General features: G+C 41.2%; 1 protein-coding gene across 1 annotated transcript in view; it reads right to left on the minus strand.

The window, feature by feature from the left end:
* NCR3LG1 (natural killer cell cytotoxicity receptor 3 ligand 1) overlaps positions 1–13,410 on the minus strand; it is a 31,718-nt gene extending 18,308 nt beyond the window's left edge. Inside the window, 2 exon segments of the mRNA XM_081541474.1 lie at positions 13,033–13,214; positions 13,301–13,410. Of these exon segments, the coding sequence (XP_081397600.1) occupies positions 13,033–13,141 (109 nt within the window). The 5' untranslated portion in view covers positions 13,142–13,214; positions 13,301–13,410.
* Positions 13,411–19,744: the final 6,334 nt, after the last annotated feature.

A 19,744-nucleotide genomic window follows, 5' to 3' on the forward strand; every position in this document is an offset into this window, starting at 1 on the left:
AATTAGTTAGATGAAAAGATTTTGTTAGGAATGACACAGCCATAAGAAAACTGGTTAGAGCCAACTAGGTCCAAGATGGCAGAGCTGACTTTCACTAGACCTTGAGCCTTGATATTGTGACATATCAACAAGCTAAATGATACACCCATCAACATTGACTAAATCATATCAAATGTTCTAAACCCTTTTAATTGATCTTTTCAATAAAACTTCCTAAATCGAATTCTTTTAAAGTTCTTTTGACCTCTAGCTAACTTTGGGGTGCTTCAGAGGGCCCCTGAAACATCCCAAAGAGAGATATTAAACTGTTTGTTTGGTTGGTTAAATTACATGAAAAAGATTATCAAATGAGTAATAAATCTGCTCATGTTATAATATATGGTAAAATTACTAATACAGATATCCTAAAAATTATATGGTGTTCTTAACATTCTGATATGTCCTGGTATTCTAATGGAAAACCTGATGACTTCAACAAAAGTTAACAAAAGACTGAATGAACCAGCAAATATGCTTATAACTTTTATGGTTTCTATCTGAAAAATTACAGGTTTGAATCTTGTGTTTTCCAGGAGTAGGGAAACCTTCCTCTCAAACTAATTATGAAAATAATTTGGTAAAATCATACGTTATAAACAAAACAATTATATTTTCTATCTGACTCCTCCAGAAATTTAAAACTCTTAGGTTTCCAGTAAGTTTATCAAATGAGCTAAGAAGGTTATCTCACTAACAGGTGCAAAAATCTCAAGGAACTTTTGAGACCTTAACAAGGAAAGAATTCACCTCGATTTTTTAGGCAAAATCTGCGATAAGCCTTTGGTGTGAGCTTCCCAGCCCTGTTTTATTTTAAAAGTTCAGTCTGAGACTCTATTAATGTTTCAACAAAATAAAAAAGTCTATGATCAGGTTTTGAGAAGATGGCGGAGGAATAGGACGGGGAGACCACTCTCTCCTCCACAAATTTATCGAAAGAACATCTGAACGCTGACCAAACTTCACAAAACGACTTCTGAAGGCTGGCAGAGGATGTCAGGCTTCCACAAAGACAGCGCATTATCTTCAAAAGCAGGTAGGAGAAATTATAAAAGATAAAAAGAGAGACAAAAGAGCTAGGGACGGAGACCCGTCCTGGGGAGGGAGTCGTAAAAGAGGAGGAATTTCCAAGCACCAGGAAACCCTCCCACCGGCGGGTGTGGGGGAAGATTTCTTATCTCGGAGGGCAACGTAACTGGGAGGAAAAAATAAATAAAATCCACAGATTACGTGCCTAAAGCAACTCCCAGCAAAGAACCCCAGACGCTCGCATCATCCGCCACCAGCAAGTGGGGGCTGAACGGAGAGGAGCGGGCGGCACTGCCTAGGGTAAGGACCGGGCCCGAGTGCCCCGAGGGCAATCTGAGGGAGCTAACGTGAGATAGTAACCTAAACTGTGGGACAGCCAGAGAGAGAGAACTATCCCGCGAAAAGCCCAACTCTAAGGCACTGCCGGCCCGCTCACAGAACAAAGGACTGAGCGATACCAGAGGAGAGCTAGCCGGCTGCGGACCGCCCCATCCCCCGCCGGACACAGCGGGCAGGCGGGGCCCGCCAGAGCCGGAAAGGGGCAAACTCGGCTCCAGAGAGGGCACCCCCTACCAAACTGCAAACAGGCTCCCAGTTTCTAAGCAAAGACTGCCTGAGATCCCGGAGGGTCGACAGCCGCCGGGAGGGTCGCAGCCAGAGACCAGCTCCCCAGAACCGACACAAAGCACACCGGAGCCGGGCGCGCCCGTAAACCGAGGCGGGGACCAGGGAGGTGATAAGCCGCACTGCCCCAACAGGGGAGAGCGCGCTCGCCAAACTCCTGGCCGCCGGGGCAGCTCCGACCGGGAACGGCACAAGCCGCGGGCGAAACCGAGTCTGCGCCTTTGTGGAGTAACCGGGAGCCTGAACCTGAGCGGCTTAGACCTGGGAAGTGCACGCAGCTCAGGGCCCGCTCCCCGGCAGAGTAACCTGAAGCCTGAGCAGGGTAGACGGGGAAAGCACACACGCCGTGAGCGGGGGCGAACCCAGTGCGGCCGAGACACTGCGAGCTTGCCACACACACGCCAGATTTGCAGTGTTCCTTCCTCCCCACAGCTCGATTGAACAAGCGAACATAAAGAGATCACCTCCACCACTTTGTTGCAGGGCGGAAATTAGATACTGAAGAGATCTCCAAACAGAAGCCAAATAAACAGAGGGAAGCGCTTTGGAAGGGACAGGCAAACAGATTAAAATCCCTGTAGTTAATACCGACTGCATTGAAAAGGACCTATAGATCTTGAAAAGTATAAGCAGGAATAAGGATCTATCTGAAACTGAGCAGATCCCACACTGCTCACAACAGCTCCAGAGAAAGTCCGGGATATATATATTTTTTTACTATTATTATTATTTTTTTTTTTTAATTAAAAAAAAATTTTTTTTCTCTTCTTTCCTTTTTCTTCAAGTTCTCTATTACACCTTTAAATTTCATTTTCATAACCCACTATTAACTTGCAAAAAAAAAAAACACCCTATTTTTGAAGCAAACTACATACATATATCTTATACCTTTTGTGTTTTCTTTTTTTAATGTTTTTTTTCCTGTTTTATTTTTTTTACTGTTTCACTGTTTTTTTTTCTTTTTACACTGTTTCCTTTTTTCTTTTTTTTTTATATTGTAAGTTTTATAAGAGTCTAACCTCTACTCTAGGTTTTTAATCTTTGTTTTACATATTTGATATCAATTTTGTACATTTAAGAACCCAATCTTTAGGACCCATTTTTACTCAGGAGTGTGATCACTGGCCTGATCACTCTCTCCCCCTATTGATGCTCTTTCTTCTCCCCCAGGGAACCTCTATCTCCCACCCTCCTCCTTCTCTTCTCAACCCAATTCTGTGAATCTCTGAGGGTGTTCTGGGTACCAGAGAACACTTCAGGAACAGGATACTGCCCAGATCTCTCTCTCCCCTCTTGATTCCTCCCTTTCTACTCATGCTCACCTCTATTACCTTCCTCCCCCCTCTCTATGTATCTCTGTGAACCACTCTGAGGGTTCCAAACTGTGGAAAGCACAGAGGGAAGTGCTTACTGGCTAGATTGCTCTCTCCACATTTGAATTCCCCTCTTCCCCTCCTGGTCACCCCAAACCCCCCCGCCAACCTCATCTCTCCATGTAACTCAGTGAACCTTTCTGGGTATCCCTCACTGTGGAGAATCTTTTCACCATTAACCTAAAAGTTTTATTATTGAGGCTATATGGAAGGAGAAGTCTAGAGGCTACTGCAAGAATAAGACTGAAAGCCAGGGGAAACATTAATTAATAAGAGACCATCCAATAGCCTCCATATATACACTGAAACCAAGCTCCACCCAAGAGCCAATAAGTTCCAGAGCAAGACATACCACGCAAATTCTCCAGCAACGCAGGAACATAGACCTGAGCATCAATATACAGGCTGCCCAGAGGCACACCAAATTCATAGACATCTCAAAAATTAATACTGGTCACTCCATTGCACTCTAAAGAGCAGAAATCCAGCTCCACCCACCAGAACACCGACACAAGCTCCCCCAACCAGGAAGCCTTGACAAGCCACCTGTCCAACCCCAACCGCAGTGAGAAACCTCCACAATAAAGAGGAACTTCATACTACCAGAATACAGAAGGGCCACGCCTAACACAGCAATCTAAACAAGATGAAAAGGCAGAGATATACTCAGCAAGTAAAGGAAAATGAGAAATGCCCACAAAGCCAAACAAAAGAGGAGGAGATAGGGAATCTATCTGAAAAAGAATTTAGAATAATGATAATAAAAATGATCCAAAATCTTGAAAGCAAAATGGAGTTACAGATAAATAGCCTGGAGACAAAGATTGAGAAGATGCAAGAAATGTTTATCAAGGACTTAGAAGAAATAAAAAGGAGTCAATATAGAATGAATAATGAAATAAAGGAGATAAAAGACACTCTGGAGGGAACCAACAGTAGAATAACGGAGGCAGAAGATAGGATAAGTGAGGTAGAAGATAGAATGATGGAAATAAACGAAGCAGAGAGGAAAAAAGAAAAAAGAATCAAAAGAAATGAGGAAAACCTCCGGGACCTCTGGGACAATATGAAACGCCCCAACATTCGAATCATAGGAGTCCCAGAAGAAGAAGATAAAAGGAAAGGCCATGAAAAAATACTCGAGGAGATAATAGTTGAAAATTTCCCTAAAATGAGGAAAGAAATAGTCACAGAAGTCCAAGAAACCCAGAGAGTTCCAAACAGGATAAACCCAAGGCGAAACACCCCAAGACACATATTAATCAAATTAACGAAGATCAAACACAAAGAACAAATATTAAAAGCAGCAAGGGAAAAACAACAAATAACACACAAGGGGATCCCCATAAGGATAACAGCTGATCTTTCAATAGAAACCCTTCAGGCTAGAAGGGAATGGCAGGACATACTTAAAGTAATGAAAGAGAATAATCTACAACCCAGATTACTGTACCCAGCAAGGATCTCGTTCAGATATGAAGGAGAATTCAAAAGCTTTACAGACAAGCAAGAGCTGAGGGAATTCAGCACCACCAAACCAGCTCTCCAACAAATGCTAAAGGATCTTCTCTAAACAGGAAACACAGAAAGGATGTTTCAACACGAACTCAAAACAACAAAGTAAATGGCAATGGGATCATACTTATCAATAATTACCTTAAATGTAAATGGGTTGAATGCCCCAACCAAAAGACAAAGGCTTGCTGAATGGATACAAAAACAAGACCCCTATATATGCTGTCTACAAGAGACCCACCTCAAAACTAGGGACACACACAGGCTGAAAGTGAAGGGATGGAAAAACATATTTCATGCAAACGGAGACCAAAAGAAAGCAGGAGTCGCAATACTCATTTCAGATAAAATAGACTTTAAAATAAAGGATGTGAAAAGGGACAAAGAAGGACACTACATAAAGATCAAAGGTTCAATCCAAGAAGAAGACGTAACAATCATAAATATATATGCACCCAACATAGGAGCACCACAATATATAAGGCAAATACTAACAAGTATGAAAGGGGAAATTAACAATAACACAATAATAGTGGGAGACTTTAATACTCCACTCACGCATATGGATAGATCAACTAAACAGAAAATTAACAAGGAAACACAAACTTTAAATGATACAATAGACAAATTAGATTTAATTGATATTTACAGGACTTTCCACCCCAAAACAATCAATTTTACCTTTTTCTCAAGTGCACATGGAACTTTCTCCAGGATAGATCACATCCTGGGCCATAAATCTAGCCTTGGTAAATTCAAAAAAATTGAAATCATCCCAGCCATCTTCTCTGACCACAATGCAGTAAGATTAGACCTCAATTACAGGAAAAAAACTATTAAAAATTCCAACATATGGAGGCTAAACAACACGCTTCTGAATAACCAACAAATCACAGAAGAAATCAAAAAAGAAATCAAATTATGCATAGAAACGAATGAAAATGAAAACACAACAACCCAAAACCTATGGGACACTGTAAAAGCAATACTAAGGGGAAGGTTCATAGCAATACAGGCGTACCTCAAGAAACAAGAAAAAAATCAAATAAATAAACTAACTCTACACCTAAAGCAACTAGAGAAGGAAGAAATGAAAAACCCCAGGGTCAGTAGAAGGAAAGAAATCTTAAAAATTAGGGCAGAAATAAATGCAAAAGAAACAAAAGAGACCATAGCAAAAATCAACAAAACTAAAAGCTGGTTTTTCGAGAAGATAAACAAAATTGACAAGCCATTAGCCAGACTCATCAAGAAACAACGGGAGAAGAATCAGATCAACAAAATTAGAAATGAAAATGGAGAGATCACAACAGACTCCACAGAAATACAAAGGATCATAAGAGACTACTACCAACAGCTCTATGCCAATAAAATGGACAACTTGGAAGAAATGGACAAATTCTTAGAAAAGTATAACTTTCCAAAACTGAACCAGGAAGAAATAGAAGATCTTAACAGACCCATCACAAGCACGAAAATCGAAACTGTAATCAGAAATCTTCCAGCAAACAAAAGCCCAGGACCAGACGGCTTCACAGCAGAATTCTACCAAAAATTTAGAGAAGAGCTAACACCTATCCTACTCAAACTCTTCCAGAAAATTGCAGAAGATGGTAAACTTCCAAACTCATTCTACGAGGCCACCATCACCCTAATTCCAAAACCAGACAAAGATGTCACAAAAAAGGAAAACTACAGGCCAATATCACTGATGAACATAGATGCAAAAATCCTTAATAAAATTCTAGCAAACAGAATCCAACATCATATTAAAAAGATCATACATCATGACCAAGTGGGCTTTATCCCAGGAATGCAAGGTTTTTTTAACATCCGCAAATCAATCAATGTAATACACCACATTAACAAATTGAAAGAAAAAAACCATATGGTTATCTCAATAGATGCAGAAAAAGCCTTTGACAAAATTCAACATCCATTTATGATAAAAACCCTCCAGAAAGCAGGAATAGAAGGAACATATCTCAACATAATAAAAGCTATATATGACAAACCCACAGCAAACATTATCCTCAATGGTGAAAAATTGAAAGCATTTCCCCTAAAGTCAGGAACAAGGCAAGGATGCCCACTCTCACCACTACTATTCAACATAGTTTTGGAAGTTTTGGCCACAGCAATCAGAGCTGAAAAAGAAATAAAAGGAATACAGATAGGAAAAGAAGAAGTAAAACTCTCACTGTTTGCAGATGACATGATCCTCTACATAGAAAACCCTAAAGACTCTACTAGAAAATTACTAGACTTGATCAAGTATATAGTAAAGTTGCAGGATATAAAATTAACACACAGAAATCCCTTGCATTCCTATACTCCAATAATGAGAAAACAGAAAGAGAAATTAAGGAAACAATACCATTCACCATTGCAACAAAAAGAATAAAATACTTAGGAATATATCTACCTAAAGAAACAAAAGACTTATATATAGAAAACTATAAAACACTGATGAAAGAAATCAAAGAGGACACAAACAGATGGAGAAATATACCGTGTTCATGGATTGGAAGAATTAATATGGTGAAAATGAGTATACTACCCAAAGCAATCTATAGATTCAATGCAATCCCTATCAAGCTACCAATGGTATTTTTCACAGAACTAGAACAAATCATCTCACAATTTGTATGGAAATATAAGAAACCTCGAATAGCCAAAGCAATCTTGAGGAAGAAGAATGGAGCTGGAGGAATCAACCTGCCTGACTTCAGGCTCTACTACAAAGCCACAGTCATCAAGACAGTATGGTACTGGCACAAAGATAGAAATATAGATCAATGGAACAAAATAGAAAGCCCAGAGATAAACCCACGCACATATGGACACCTTATCTTCGACAAAGGAGGCAAGAATATACAATGGAGAAAAGACAATCTCTTTAACAAGTGGTGCTGGGAAAACTGGTCAACCACTTGTAAAAGAATGAAACTAGAACACTTCCTAACACCGTACACAAAAATAAACTCAAAATGGATTAAAGATCTAAACGTAAGACCAGAAACTATAAAACTCCTAGAGGAAAACATAGGCAAAACACTCTCTGACATAAATCACAGCAGGATCCTCCATGACCCACCTCCCAGAATATTGGAAATAAAAGCAAAAATAAACAAATGGGACCTAATTAAAATTAAAAGCTTTTGCACAACAAAGGAAACTATAAGCAAGGTGAAAAGACAGCCTTCAGAATGGGAGAAAATAATAGCAAATGAATCAACAGACAAACAATTAATCTCAAAAATATACAAGCAACTTCTGCAGCTGAATTCCAGAAAAATAAACGACCCAATCAAAAAATGGGCCAAAGAACTAAACAGACATTTCTCCAAAGAAGACATACAGATGGCTAACAAACACATGAAAAGATGCTCAACATCACTCATTATTAGAGAAATGCAAATCAAAACCTCAATGAGGTATCATTTCACACCAGTCAGAATGGCTGCTATCCAAAATCTACAAGCAATAAATGCTGGAGAGGGTGTGGAGAAAAGGGAACCCTCTTACACTGTTGGTGGGAATGCAAACTAGTACAGCCACTATGGAGAAGAGTGTGGAGATTCCTTAAAAAACGGGGAATAGAACTGCCATATGACCCAGCAATCCCACTGCTGGGCATATACACCGAGGAAACCAGAATTGAAAGAGACACGTGTACCCCAATGTTCATCGCAGCACTGTTTACAATAGCCAGGACATGGAAGCAACCTAGATGTCCATCAGCAGACGAATGGATAAGGAAGCTGTGGTACATATACACAATGGAATATTACTCAGCCATTAAAAAAAATACATTTGAATCAGTTCTACTGAGATGGATGAAACTGGAGCCCATTATACAGAGTGAAGTAAGCCAGAAAGAAAAACAACAATACAGTATACTAATGCATATATATGGAATTTGAAAGATGGTAACGATAACCCTATATGCGAGTCAGAATAAGAGACACAGATGCATAGAACAATTTTATGGACTCTGAGGGAGAAGGTGAGGGTGGGACGTTCTGGGAGAATAGCATTGAAACATGTATATTATCGTATGTGAAACAGAACACCATTCCATGTTCGATGCATGAGACAAGGGCTCAGGGCCGGGGCAATGGGATGACCCAGAGGGATGGGATGGGGAGGGAGGTGGGTGGGGGGTCCAGGAAGGGGAACACATGTAAACCCATGGCTGATTCATGTCAATGTATGGCAAAAACTATTACAATATTGTAAAGTAATTAGCCCCCAACTAAAATAAATTAAAAAAAAAAAGAAAAAAAAAAGTCTATGATCAATTATGGTTATATAAATCATCAGACCAAAATTAGTAAGAACAGACCTATTTTGCAGACAAGCTAGCCTTAATTTGGTTATATTTGATAAAAATGAGGGTAATTTTAGGGAGAAAAAGATGTTTCAAAAAGTGTTAAATCCCAGTTTGTTAATGGAGGTCTGCATGTAGTAAGACTCATTTCTTGGATAGTTCTTTGCTGTTACATGATATTAATGTAAAATTTAATTGAATTCTTAAAGAACACCCTAAGTTTGTTTCTAAAGCTTATCTCAGTAATCTATCTTTGGATAAAGATCAGATGCCTCATGACCTGCAACCAAGACTAGAAAAAGACATAATTTAAGAGGCTGTCTCCAACCTGGATGGAAGGACTTTTTTATCAGGTACTCTTAACTAGCTCATGCACAATGAAACTGAAGGGAAATTAACTTTTAGATTAATTCCCACTTCCAAAGGCCCCTACACTGGATTGGTCTATAGAAAAGACAGCTGACCTGAGCTTACCTTAAAATGATGCTCAAACAGAAAAAACTAGACTACACCAGGATGAGAAGATGACGACATAAGAGGTAGACATCTTGCCCAAGATACGGGACCTGATTCATATGATCATTTATAATGTTTTCTTGACTTCTTAGACCTTTGCATGTAAGTCAAATGCTTTTCTATCAGAGGCCTGATTCTATGCTAGTTTTAGAAATCAATCCAATTGTTGGGTTTGTGGCCAATTACCTGTGTCTAGTTCTGGGTTACCTTGGTAAATTTCTCTACTACAAGACTCTAACTGGTTGGCCCTGAGAAAATTTACTTTAAAAAAAAAATTATAGTCATATTCAGGTCACTGTGATATTACTAGATGAGATCCCTTCACCGGGCCAGTTAATAATGCATGCTCTGACTCTGGCCATAAATTTGAGCTTTCTTCTATTACTCAAGCTCAATCAGAGCAACAAGCAAAGTTTCAACAAAGGAGGGAAAAAAAAAATCTCCCACAATTATGGGATAGATTTATATAGATAACACCAGGCTATGGTAATTTAGGTTTAAAGTCTCCTCTGTGTTAAAAACAATTAAATCATACTAAGGATAATCAGTCTAGTAACACTAGAAAACTGGGCTATGTGCCTTATAGACAGTGGTGCCAATATATAATTTCCCTGGAAGATAAAGATTCTACAGAGTAGACTAAGTCAGATGCCCTGGGATGTACTGGGCTACATCTAATGGAAACTCTTAAGTCTTATTTGTGACTTTACTAATACTGCTGGCTATATTATTTGTATTTCACCTGTTTTACAAAATTGCTGTTTCTTACACTGCCAAATGTGTGACTGAGGCCTCTAATAAAATAACATATAGTTCCATATGAGATTGATGATGGTAATAGTGTAACTCTAGATATGGGAAGAAGCAACAAGAGGGAATATTTTCCTGGACCAAGAGGCTAGTAAGACAGGTGGTCCAGAGAATTTTGGATACTGTTTTATGGCCTAGTCCAGTAACAGCACATTGAGTGGCCTGTCAACAAAATCTTTGCCAAACCTGAGAATGGACATTCTCAGCACCATGGGATAAAATGGTCATGAAATGACCCCCTCAGAATCATCATCAAGTTTTTGAGCGAAAAGGGGCTCTGTCAACTGAAAACTGACACTTGCCGTCTACATCTACAAAGATTAAATCATGGCCACTGCAACTGCTGACTTTCAATGCCCCTGAAAGGAGTTCAGGGTGAAAATCAGGAATGAGGCACTCTGTGCTCTGAGAAAAACTGGCAGAACAGGCCTTCAGATAGTTAGATCTTTTCAGGAGAAGATTTTATGAGTCCCAATTCTTGCATCTTCTCATACCTAGAGAAACACTGACATCATTAACAGTGAAATCTGCTTTGGCTATTAAGGAAAAGTTTACAATTAAAAGTCAAAATAGAGTAGCTATGGTTCAGACATCCTGAGAAATAACTAGGTGATACTATGGGTGTAATTTCAGATTAGACGTTGTATTGCTAAACACTTGAGTTTTCTGAGTCATACCAGGCTTAGATGCCACCATCTTCAAAACAATGTCTGCTGGAAGCTAGTAACTACAACTTTACTTTTTATAAAACTAGGCAACTGGCTACCTGGCTACAAGTCTCCCCAAAGTGCCAGGTCCAGACTGGGTTTCAGTCCTATTCTTCTAAAAAGAAATGAGATTTATTGTGTCTATTAAAATTCCAATTATCCCTCCTCCAGCTACTTCTAATTGGGTCTGTTACAACAAAATGGCAGACCAAGGGATTGAGATTTTAATCATACAAGGCTCAGATCTAGGACTTGGTACTCAGGAATACTTCCAATTCAGTGTCTGTTCTCCAAGCTGAGGCAGTCCTATGCCCCATTTTGACAGGAAGTTATCACAGTCATAGTTGCCCAGTTCCCTAAATTAAAATTAAACAAGACTCTGTGGGGCTCTGGAGTATAGATCTATTCTGTGTTCTCCATTTCTTGTCTCTAAGATATAGGCCTCATTCAGCATCCTTGACCTTCCCTGAGTTCCAAAGGGTGGAGTCAAACAATTGCTAATCACGGAAGGGAGGGGATACAGAAACAAGAGAAACAATCAAATGGTGGTATAGCCTCCAGACAGGGTCCTGGTTCCTACTCAAAGAAATATGCATAACAATGTCTTTGAGTTCTTCTACAGAACTGGAGTCCCCCACCCAGGTAGAGGACGGTAACTTCAGACTAAACACAGGATTCCTGGAGCACAGCCCAGTTGCTTCACCACCAACCAATGAAAAAAAAAAAAAAGTCATAAACCCTGCAGCCCTCACCCCAAATGTTGCCTCCTATTTCTGGGGACCAGTGATGACTATCCTGTTAGGTCTCCTATTTGGCCCCTGTCTATTTCATCTCTGAGAGGAGCCAACAGTTTCAAACTACAGTGCTGTTATTACAAGGGTGGAAGCTGGTTTCAGATGTGGAACACCCCAACTTAGATCAGGTTGAGAGAGACTTCTGCTCTGCCAGGCAGGCCTACGCCCACGCACAGCAGGAAGAAGTTACAGAAGAGAAAGACCTCCGCCCCAATTCCCAAGAAGTATCATGAATATGAAGTCTCTCAGGGGGGAGTTGTTAGGGGAAGCACACTGATTGAAACCGCCCACCCTGGTCAGGCACCATAGTAACCATTCTCATGAGTTGTTTTATGATAGGAGATCCTGTTAAAGAATCGGGAACTAATAAGCCACCGCCAACCGGAAGAATTCCGGAAAGGTCAAAAGGAGACACCGCGTGTCCGTCCACTTCCCAGAATCCCTCTTGCTAGCATCCACCTTGGCTGAGCGATGCGTGCGCCACCAGGAAAAAACTCTGAATTAGAATGATTGGCCAAAGACCACCCGGAAACTAATCCCATCACCATAAAACCCAAGACTGTGAGCCACGTGGCAAAGCTGTTCTCCTGGGTTCCCTTACCCTACTGCTCTCTACCCGGGTGCCCTTTCCCAATAAAATCTCTTGCTTTGTCAGCACATGTGTCTCCTCGGACAATTCATTTCCGAGTGTTAGACAAGAGCCCAGTTTTGGGCCCTGTAAGGGGTTCCCCTTCCTGCAACAAAGCCACTGATATGCAGGTGGAGTCTATTTCTTTTTCTTTTTGAAGGGAATTTAAGGGACTCTCGGCTAGTATGATCCATGGCCCAATTCCTTCTCCCCTGCTTAAGAGGTTTCTGTTGAGTGTTTTTTGGTTTTGGTCAGTGGCATGCAGGATCTTAGTTCCCTCCCAACAGAAATTGAACCCCTGCCTCGTGCAGTGGAAGCGTGGAGTCTCAACACTGGACAACCTGGGAAGTCCCGGAGTAATCTCATTTCACATCCTTTTTTTTTTCCCTCAGTTCCAGCAACTAGCATGATGCAAGGGAGAAAGAAGTTTACAGAACACCAGAGAACAAACTTGAGGAAACACTGTTCTCGGGCTCCCACACGAGGCGACTCTGCACAAAGCAGGGATTCAGGATGCAACTGTTCAGTGAACAACGAATCAGTATTTCCCGAAAGCCATAGTCCTAACCTCGGGTTTATTCTCGGCTCTTAACCCAGCCGATCGCGATCTCAGGGCCTAGCGACGGCTACCCCTCCTCCCTCCCTCCTTCTCTCCCTCGCGTCCTACCTGCGATGAGCCGGCAGCGCTCCAGCAGCAACACCGACACCAGAACCACCAGAACGCTGAGAAGCTCCGAGTAATCCCACCGCACGCGGCCAGCCGCCCTCTTCGCCATCGCCGTAGCCTAGCGGAACCGGCGGCCTCGAACTTCCTCTTTCTTCCTTTTTCCTCTTAAGAGGGGGCAGCACCTAAGAAGTGGGTGGAAAGTGTATTCTCTCGCGTCCAGACCGAACTATAGGCGTATTTAACTAAGGGCGCACGTTCACCTACTTACGTCTCTGGGCCCCTGCCGCAGAACTTTGCGAAGTCGTCTTGGTCACTCCGTTCCCAAAGAACGGAAAGTGTGGGCGAGCGCCTGCTCAGTCGCACCTCCGCCACCTGGGCGGGGAAATGGCTGCTGCTGGGAGCCGCAGGCCGGGGGGTGGGGGGGGTGGGGGGGCAGGCAATCTCCGCCTCCCCTCCCAGCGCGGGGTGGACGGGTTGACGGGCGGAGGGGCGGAGGGATGCGCGCGAGGGCGGAGGGGCAGACGCGCGGAGGGACGGAAGGATGCGCTCATGAGCGGAGGGGGGGACGGACGCGCGGACCAGCGGACAGGTGGGCGGACGCGCGGGCTCTCTAGGATCGCTTTGTAAACCGGGCAGGATCCGATTGCGATTGCCCCGAGCGCTGCTCTAAAGAAGATCCACTTAGATTGGCATGATAAACTTAGGCAAGTCCCAATAAAGAGTAGCCTTACTAGCATAGTGAATTTGGAGTTAATGTACTACATTAAACTTACTAACACTATCAGTAACTAACCAGACATTTGTATTCTCAGTTACCTGCGGAATAAGCAGCATGCACAGTTTTTGGAAAAAGCAAAGAACTTGAGGATGAACAGCGTGCCCACACTAACATCTCTAGCTGAGGGGCCTTCAGAATGTTAGCTTCTGGGCCACAGTTTTGACAAATGGACTGCAAAGTTAGGTCCAGCTATGGAATTCTAACATCCTAAATTAGGCGTTTTCTCAACTGCTGTGCCTTCCAAGGAGTTGTCCCTGAAGAGAAATCCTCTTCTGGTATTGTTGTTCGGGGCCTAAGTTATGTCTGACTCGCTGCGGCCCCATGGATTGCAGCACAACGGATTCCCCTGTCTTTCATTATCTCATGGAGTTGGCTCAAATTCATGTCCATTGAGTCGATGATGCTATCTAACCATCTTATCCTCTCCTGCCTCCTTCTCTTTTCACCTTCAGTCTTTCCCAGCATCAGAGTCTTTTCCAATCAGTGGGCTCTTCACATCAGTTCAGTTCAGTTCAGTCGCTCAGTCGTGTCCGACTCTCTGCGACCCCATGAATTGCAGCACGCCAGGCCTCTCTGTCCATCACCAACTCCCGGAGTCTACCCAAACCCATGTTCATCGAGTCGGTGATGCCATCCAACCATCTCATCCTCGTCCTCTTCTCCTCCCGCCCCCAATCCTACCCAGCATTAGGGTCTTTTCCAGTGAGTCAACCCTTCGCATGAGGTGGCCAAAGTATTGGAGCTTCAGCTTCAACATCAGACCTTCCAATGAACACCCAGGATTGATCTCTTTTAGGATGGATTGATTGGATCTCCTTGCAGTCCAACAGACTCTCAAGAGTCTTCTCCAACACCACAGTTCAAAAGCATCAATTCTGTGGTGCTCAGCTTTCTTCACCGTCCAACTCTCACATCCATACATGACCACTGGAAAAACCATAGCCTTGACTAGATGGACTTTTGTTGGCAAAGTAATGTCTCTTCTTTTAAATATGCTATCTAGGTTGGCCATAACCTTCCTTCCAAGGAGTAAGCGTCTTTTAATTTCATGGCTGCAGTCACCATCAGCAGTGATTCTGGAGCCCAAAAAAGTCTGACACTATTTCCACTGTTTCCCCATCTATTTCCCATGGAGTGATGGGACCAGATGCCATGATCTTAGTTTTCTGAACGTTGAGCTTTAAGCCAACTTTTTCACTCTCCTCCTTCACCTTCATCAAGAGGCTCTTTAGTTCTTCTTCACTCTCTGCCATAAGGGTGGTGTCATCTGCATATCTGAGGTTATTGATATTTCTCCCGGCAGTCTTGATTCCAGCTTGTGTTTCTTCCAGCCCAGCGTTTCTCATGATGTACTCTGCATATAAGTTAAATAAGCAGGGTGACAATATACAGCCTTGATGTACTCCTTTTCCTATTTGGAACCAATCTGTTGTTCCATGTCCAGTTCTAACTGTTGCTTCCTGACCTGCATACAGGTTTCTCAAGAGACAGGTCAGATGGTCTGTTATTGCCATCTGTTTCAGAATTTTCCACAGTTTATTGTGATCCACACAGTCAAAGGCTTTGCCATAGTCAATAAAGCAGAAATAGATATTTTTCTGGAACTCTTGCTTTTTTGATGATCCAGCAGATGTTGGCAATTTGATCTCTGGTTCCTCTGCCTTTTCTAAAACCAGCTTGAACGTCTGAAAGTTCACAGTTCACGTATTGCTGAAGCCTGGCTTGGAAAATTCTGAGCGTTACTTTACTAGCGTGTGAGATGAGTGCAATAAATGGAAGTGTTTTGTGTTATTTCTGGGAAATGTCCTTAAAGGGAGGGATATGTTCTTTACCCTTTCATCTGTCTGGTGGAAGGAAAGCAGATGTAATAGCTAGAGCACAAGCAGACATCTTAGACCACAGCGTAGAAGTCATGCACTGGGGACAATGGGACAGAAAAATAGAGGGGTGCTGGGTCCCTGATGATTTGTGAAACTTCACTACCAGACCTAGGATGACACCCCTGAACTTGCGGAACATAAGAAACAAAGTCAGTAAGTCATTCTTATTTGAGGTGTTCGTATTTTCAGCAGAATTTAATCCTAATCACTACAAACGGTAAAAGAAATGGAGTTACTTTTGCTTGAAGTAGACTGAGGCTTTAAGATGTGTCTTAGTTTTTTAAATCTTCGAAAAGCTAACACCTAAGGATATGCATAGATGTGTTATATGATGTTTTTGTAGGCAGAAGTAAAGTCCCTATGTAGAATTTATGGAGAGACAGATTCGAACTCAGCATAAGAAAAGCTTCTCCAATAAAGGAATGGTCATTTTAAGTCACCCCACAGGCAACCATTCACTGAACTCTGCCAGGTATGGTCTGAATGTAATGGATTCAGGTGACTAAAGCACAGTCCTTAGCCTCAAAAGGCTATTCTAGACCAGTGCTGATCAAAATAACTGAGACAAAGGACCTTTGTAAAAAAAAAAATTCAACCTAAAATATTGTATAACATCCATTATATGCAGAATCTAAAAAAAAAAAAATGATACAAATGAACTTATTTACAAAACAGAAACAGACTCACAGACTTAGAGAATGAACTTAATGGTTGCCAGAGGTGAAGGATGGGGGGAAGAAGGGATAGTTAGGGAATTTGGGATCAACAAGTACGCACTGCTATATTTAAAATGGATAACCAACAAGGACCTAGTGTATAGCACAGGGAACTCTGCTCAGTGTTATGTGATAGGCTGAATGGGAAGGGAGTATGTGGGAGAATAGATACATGTATATGTATAACTGAGTCCCTTTGATGACACATGAAACTATCACAACATTGTTAATCCAATATACTTCAACATAAAAAAAAAGTTAAAAAAAAAAGAAAATATTCAACCTATTAAGGACTGATATTTTGTAAAATGAGTTCTTAGAAAAATGAAATCAAAAGACAAAAATTAAGCCTCCAATTTATACTATAAAACAAATATAAAATTATTTTCAAAGGCACAACTAATTTCAGTTTCTATGTTGACCCCACATTGTTGGGTGACACTGGTGTATAGACAGCATCAGTCACAGAACATACTTTGAGAAATAATTGTCTAGACAAATGCAAGTTGAGGGCTACTCGATAAAATAACTGGCCTGTACTTTTCAAAAGTGTCAATGTCATGAAAGACAAAGAAAGGTTGAAGAGCTATTTTAGATTAAGTGAAATAAAAGAGACATGACAAGTAAATGCAAAGCTTGATTCTGGATTAAATCATAGATTTACAAAAAAATGACCATGAAGGACAGTATTGAGACAATTGGTGAAATCTGAATATGGACCAGATGTTATCAATACTTTGTGATGTCAACTGAAAAAAATACATAATCAAAAAATTGAGAATTGTGTTTTATTCAGTGGTCTTACTGAGGACTAAAGCCCAGGAGACAGCCTCTTGGAATACCAAAAAATTCCCATTAACTAAAGAAAACCACACATCTCAAGTAATGCATTTAGTGCTTTTCTATGTATGGGAAGATTCAAGATTCTGGGCTCATTGAAATCAAGCCTTTGATAAGCACCTCAACTCGCTAAGGCCCGTATCTTGTTTATCTCCTTCCTGAGTTCCCCTTGGGGTGCACAGCTACACAGAGGGCAGCTATGGAGGCTGATGATAGTGGTAATGCAAGGTTCTTTATGTGGCAGACAACATTCTTTGTCCACAGGAAATTTCCTGAATTTGAATAAGATGATAATTTGACCATTTTTATGTTCTCTGGAAGGACTGATGTTGAAGCTGAAACTCCAATATTTTGGCCACCTGATGCAAAGAGCTGACTCATTTGAAAAGACCTTGATGCTGGGAAAGATTGAAGGCAGGAGGAGAAGGGGACGACAGAGGATGAGAGGTTAGATGGCATCACTGACTCAATGGACATGAGTTTGAGTAAACTCCAGGAGTTGGTGATGGACAAGGAGCCCTGGCGTGCTGCGGTTCATGGGGTCACAAAGAGTCGGACACGACTGAGCGACTGAACTGAACTGAAAAGATGGTTATTATAAAAGAATGTCCTTGTTCTTAAGAGATGCTGACTCACAGATTTAGGGTAAAGGATCACAATGTCTGAAACTTCTGAAATGCTTCAGTAAAAAATCAGAATTGTAGAGAGAGAGAGAGAGCTTGACAGCAAATATGGCAAGCTGCTAACCACTGATATATCTAGGGGAAGAGCATTCTAGAATTAGCTGACCTATTGTTGTAACTTTTTTGGATAGACTTTTTTTTTTTTGTCAGAGTTATCAACCACACCCATATATACAACTAACTGCAGTGTGTGATCCTGTATTGGCTCTTTAGCCTAGCAAAAGTGTATTAGTGGGATAACTGGCAAAATTTGAAGATTAGTTAATAAAATTGTATTAGTGTTGACTTCCTGATTTTACTAACTCTGATTAAGGTGTTAACATTTGAGGAAGCTAGGTGAAGGGCATATACTATTTTTGCAAGTTTTTACAAAGCTGAAATGATTTCAAATGGAAAAATTGGGAAATTTTAGTAAAATTAGTAAAATCTCACAGTCTAAACTTTTTTTCTCCAGACTCTAGGAGGGGGGAAAAAAATCACATAGTTGGAGAATGACAGAGCCAAAGTCCTAACACCCAGACCTCAGAACTTTCCACTACCCCATAATCAGAGATTCTTTGTCACTGTTCTTGAATTTAGGTAGAAATGTTTCCTACATGTTACAAACACTGGTGTGTGCATGCAGGTAACTGAACTGCATGCACTTTCACTGAAAGTGAAAGTTGCTCTGTCCAGTCTGACTCTTTGCGACTCCATGGACTATACAGTCCGTGGAATTCTCCAGGCCAGAATACTGGAGTGGGTAGCCGTTCCTTTCTCCACTGGATCTTCCCAACCCAGGGATCAAACCCAGATCTCCCACATTGCAGGCAGATTCTTTACCAGCTGAGCCACCAGGGAAGCAGGTAACTGAAGTGACATTTAAATGCTTAGAACCTTCATAACATCAGTCAGCTTTCATCCCCAGCGTAGATTCTCTAATGTTGGTTGATTTCCACATAATTTACCAGCAGTTCCCAAACTGGTCTGCACATTAGAATCACCTGAAGATCTTTCAAAAATTTCAAAGCCCAGATTGCACTCCAGAAAAATGAAATCACAATCTCTGGAGATGAGACCCAGGAATCAGTCTTTTCTGAAGCTCTTAGGTGATTCCAATATTGAAGACAAGAGCCTGGAAACTACTGTGATTTTCACTTCAGTCCTGTCCCTGGAAGCATATGTGTGAGTGCTAAGTCATGTCAGTTGTGTTTGACTCTTTGCAGTCCTATGGACTGTAGCCCGCCAGGCTCCTCTGTCCATGGGATGCTCCAGACAAGAATACCGGAATGGGTTACAATGCCTTCCTCCAGGGGAATCTTCCCAACCCAGGAATCAAACCCACATCTCTTATGTCCCCTGCATTGGCAGGCAGGTTCTTTACCACTAGTGCCCAGATGATGTCCACTTCAATCCTATCACTGGATAAAAGTCTACTAAGAAATACAGGAGAAGAGGTGCCTTCCAGGGAAACAATTTCTAAGACCCTGAGGGTCCATGACTCTGCAACTTTAATGTTTTGCAAATAATTCATTCTTTCAATGTTGTCAAATTTCTTTTTCCCCAGAAAATTACAACAAATACTACATATTTTTCTGATTTTACATTTAATATAATTAAATATAAACTATACAAATGATGACCAGAATAATATTTTCCAACAAATATTTCTCTGGAAGAATTCTTACAACATACAGCCAAAAAACAAATTCAAATATAGCAAAGTTTTATAAAGTCTCTGTGTCTTCCTAATTATCAAATTAAAATCCAAGTATTTATTTGTAGTCTTAAAAATAGTCCAAAATATCTAAATAAACCAAGAAGAATTATATCTGA

The sequence above is a fragment of the Giraffa tippelskirchi genome, chromosome 11 (assembly GCF_054371585.1).
Source record: "Giraffa tippelskirchi isolate mGirTip1 chromosome 11, T2T-mGirTip1v1.2.pri, whole genome shotgun sequence".
NCBI classification, from domain to species: domain Eukaryota; kingdom Metazoa; phylum Chordata; class Mammalia; order Artiodactyla; family Giraffidae; genus Giraffa; species Giraffa tippelskirchi.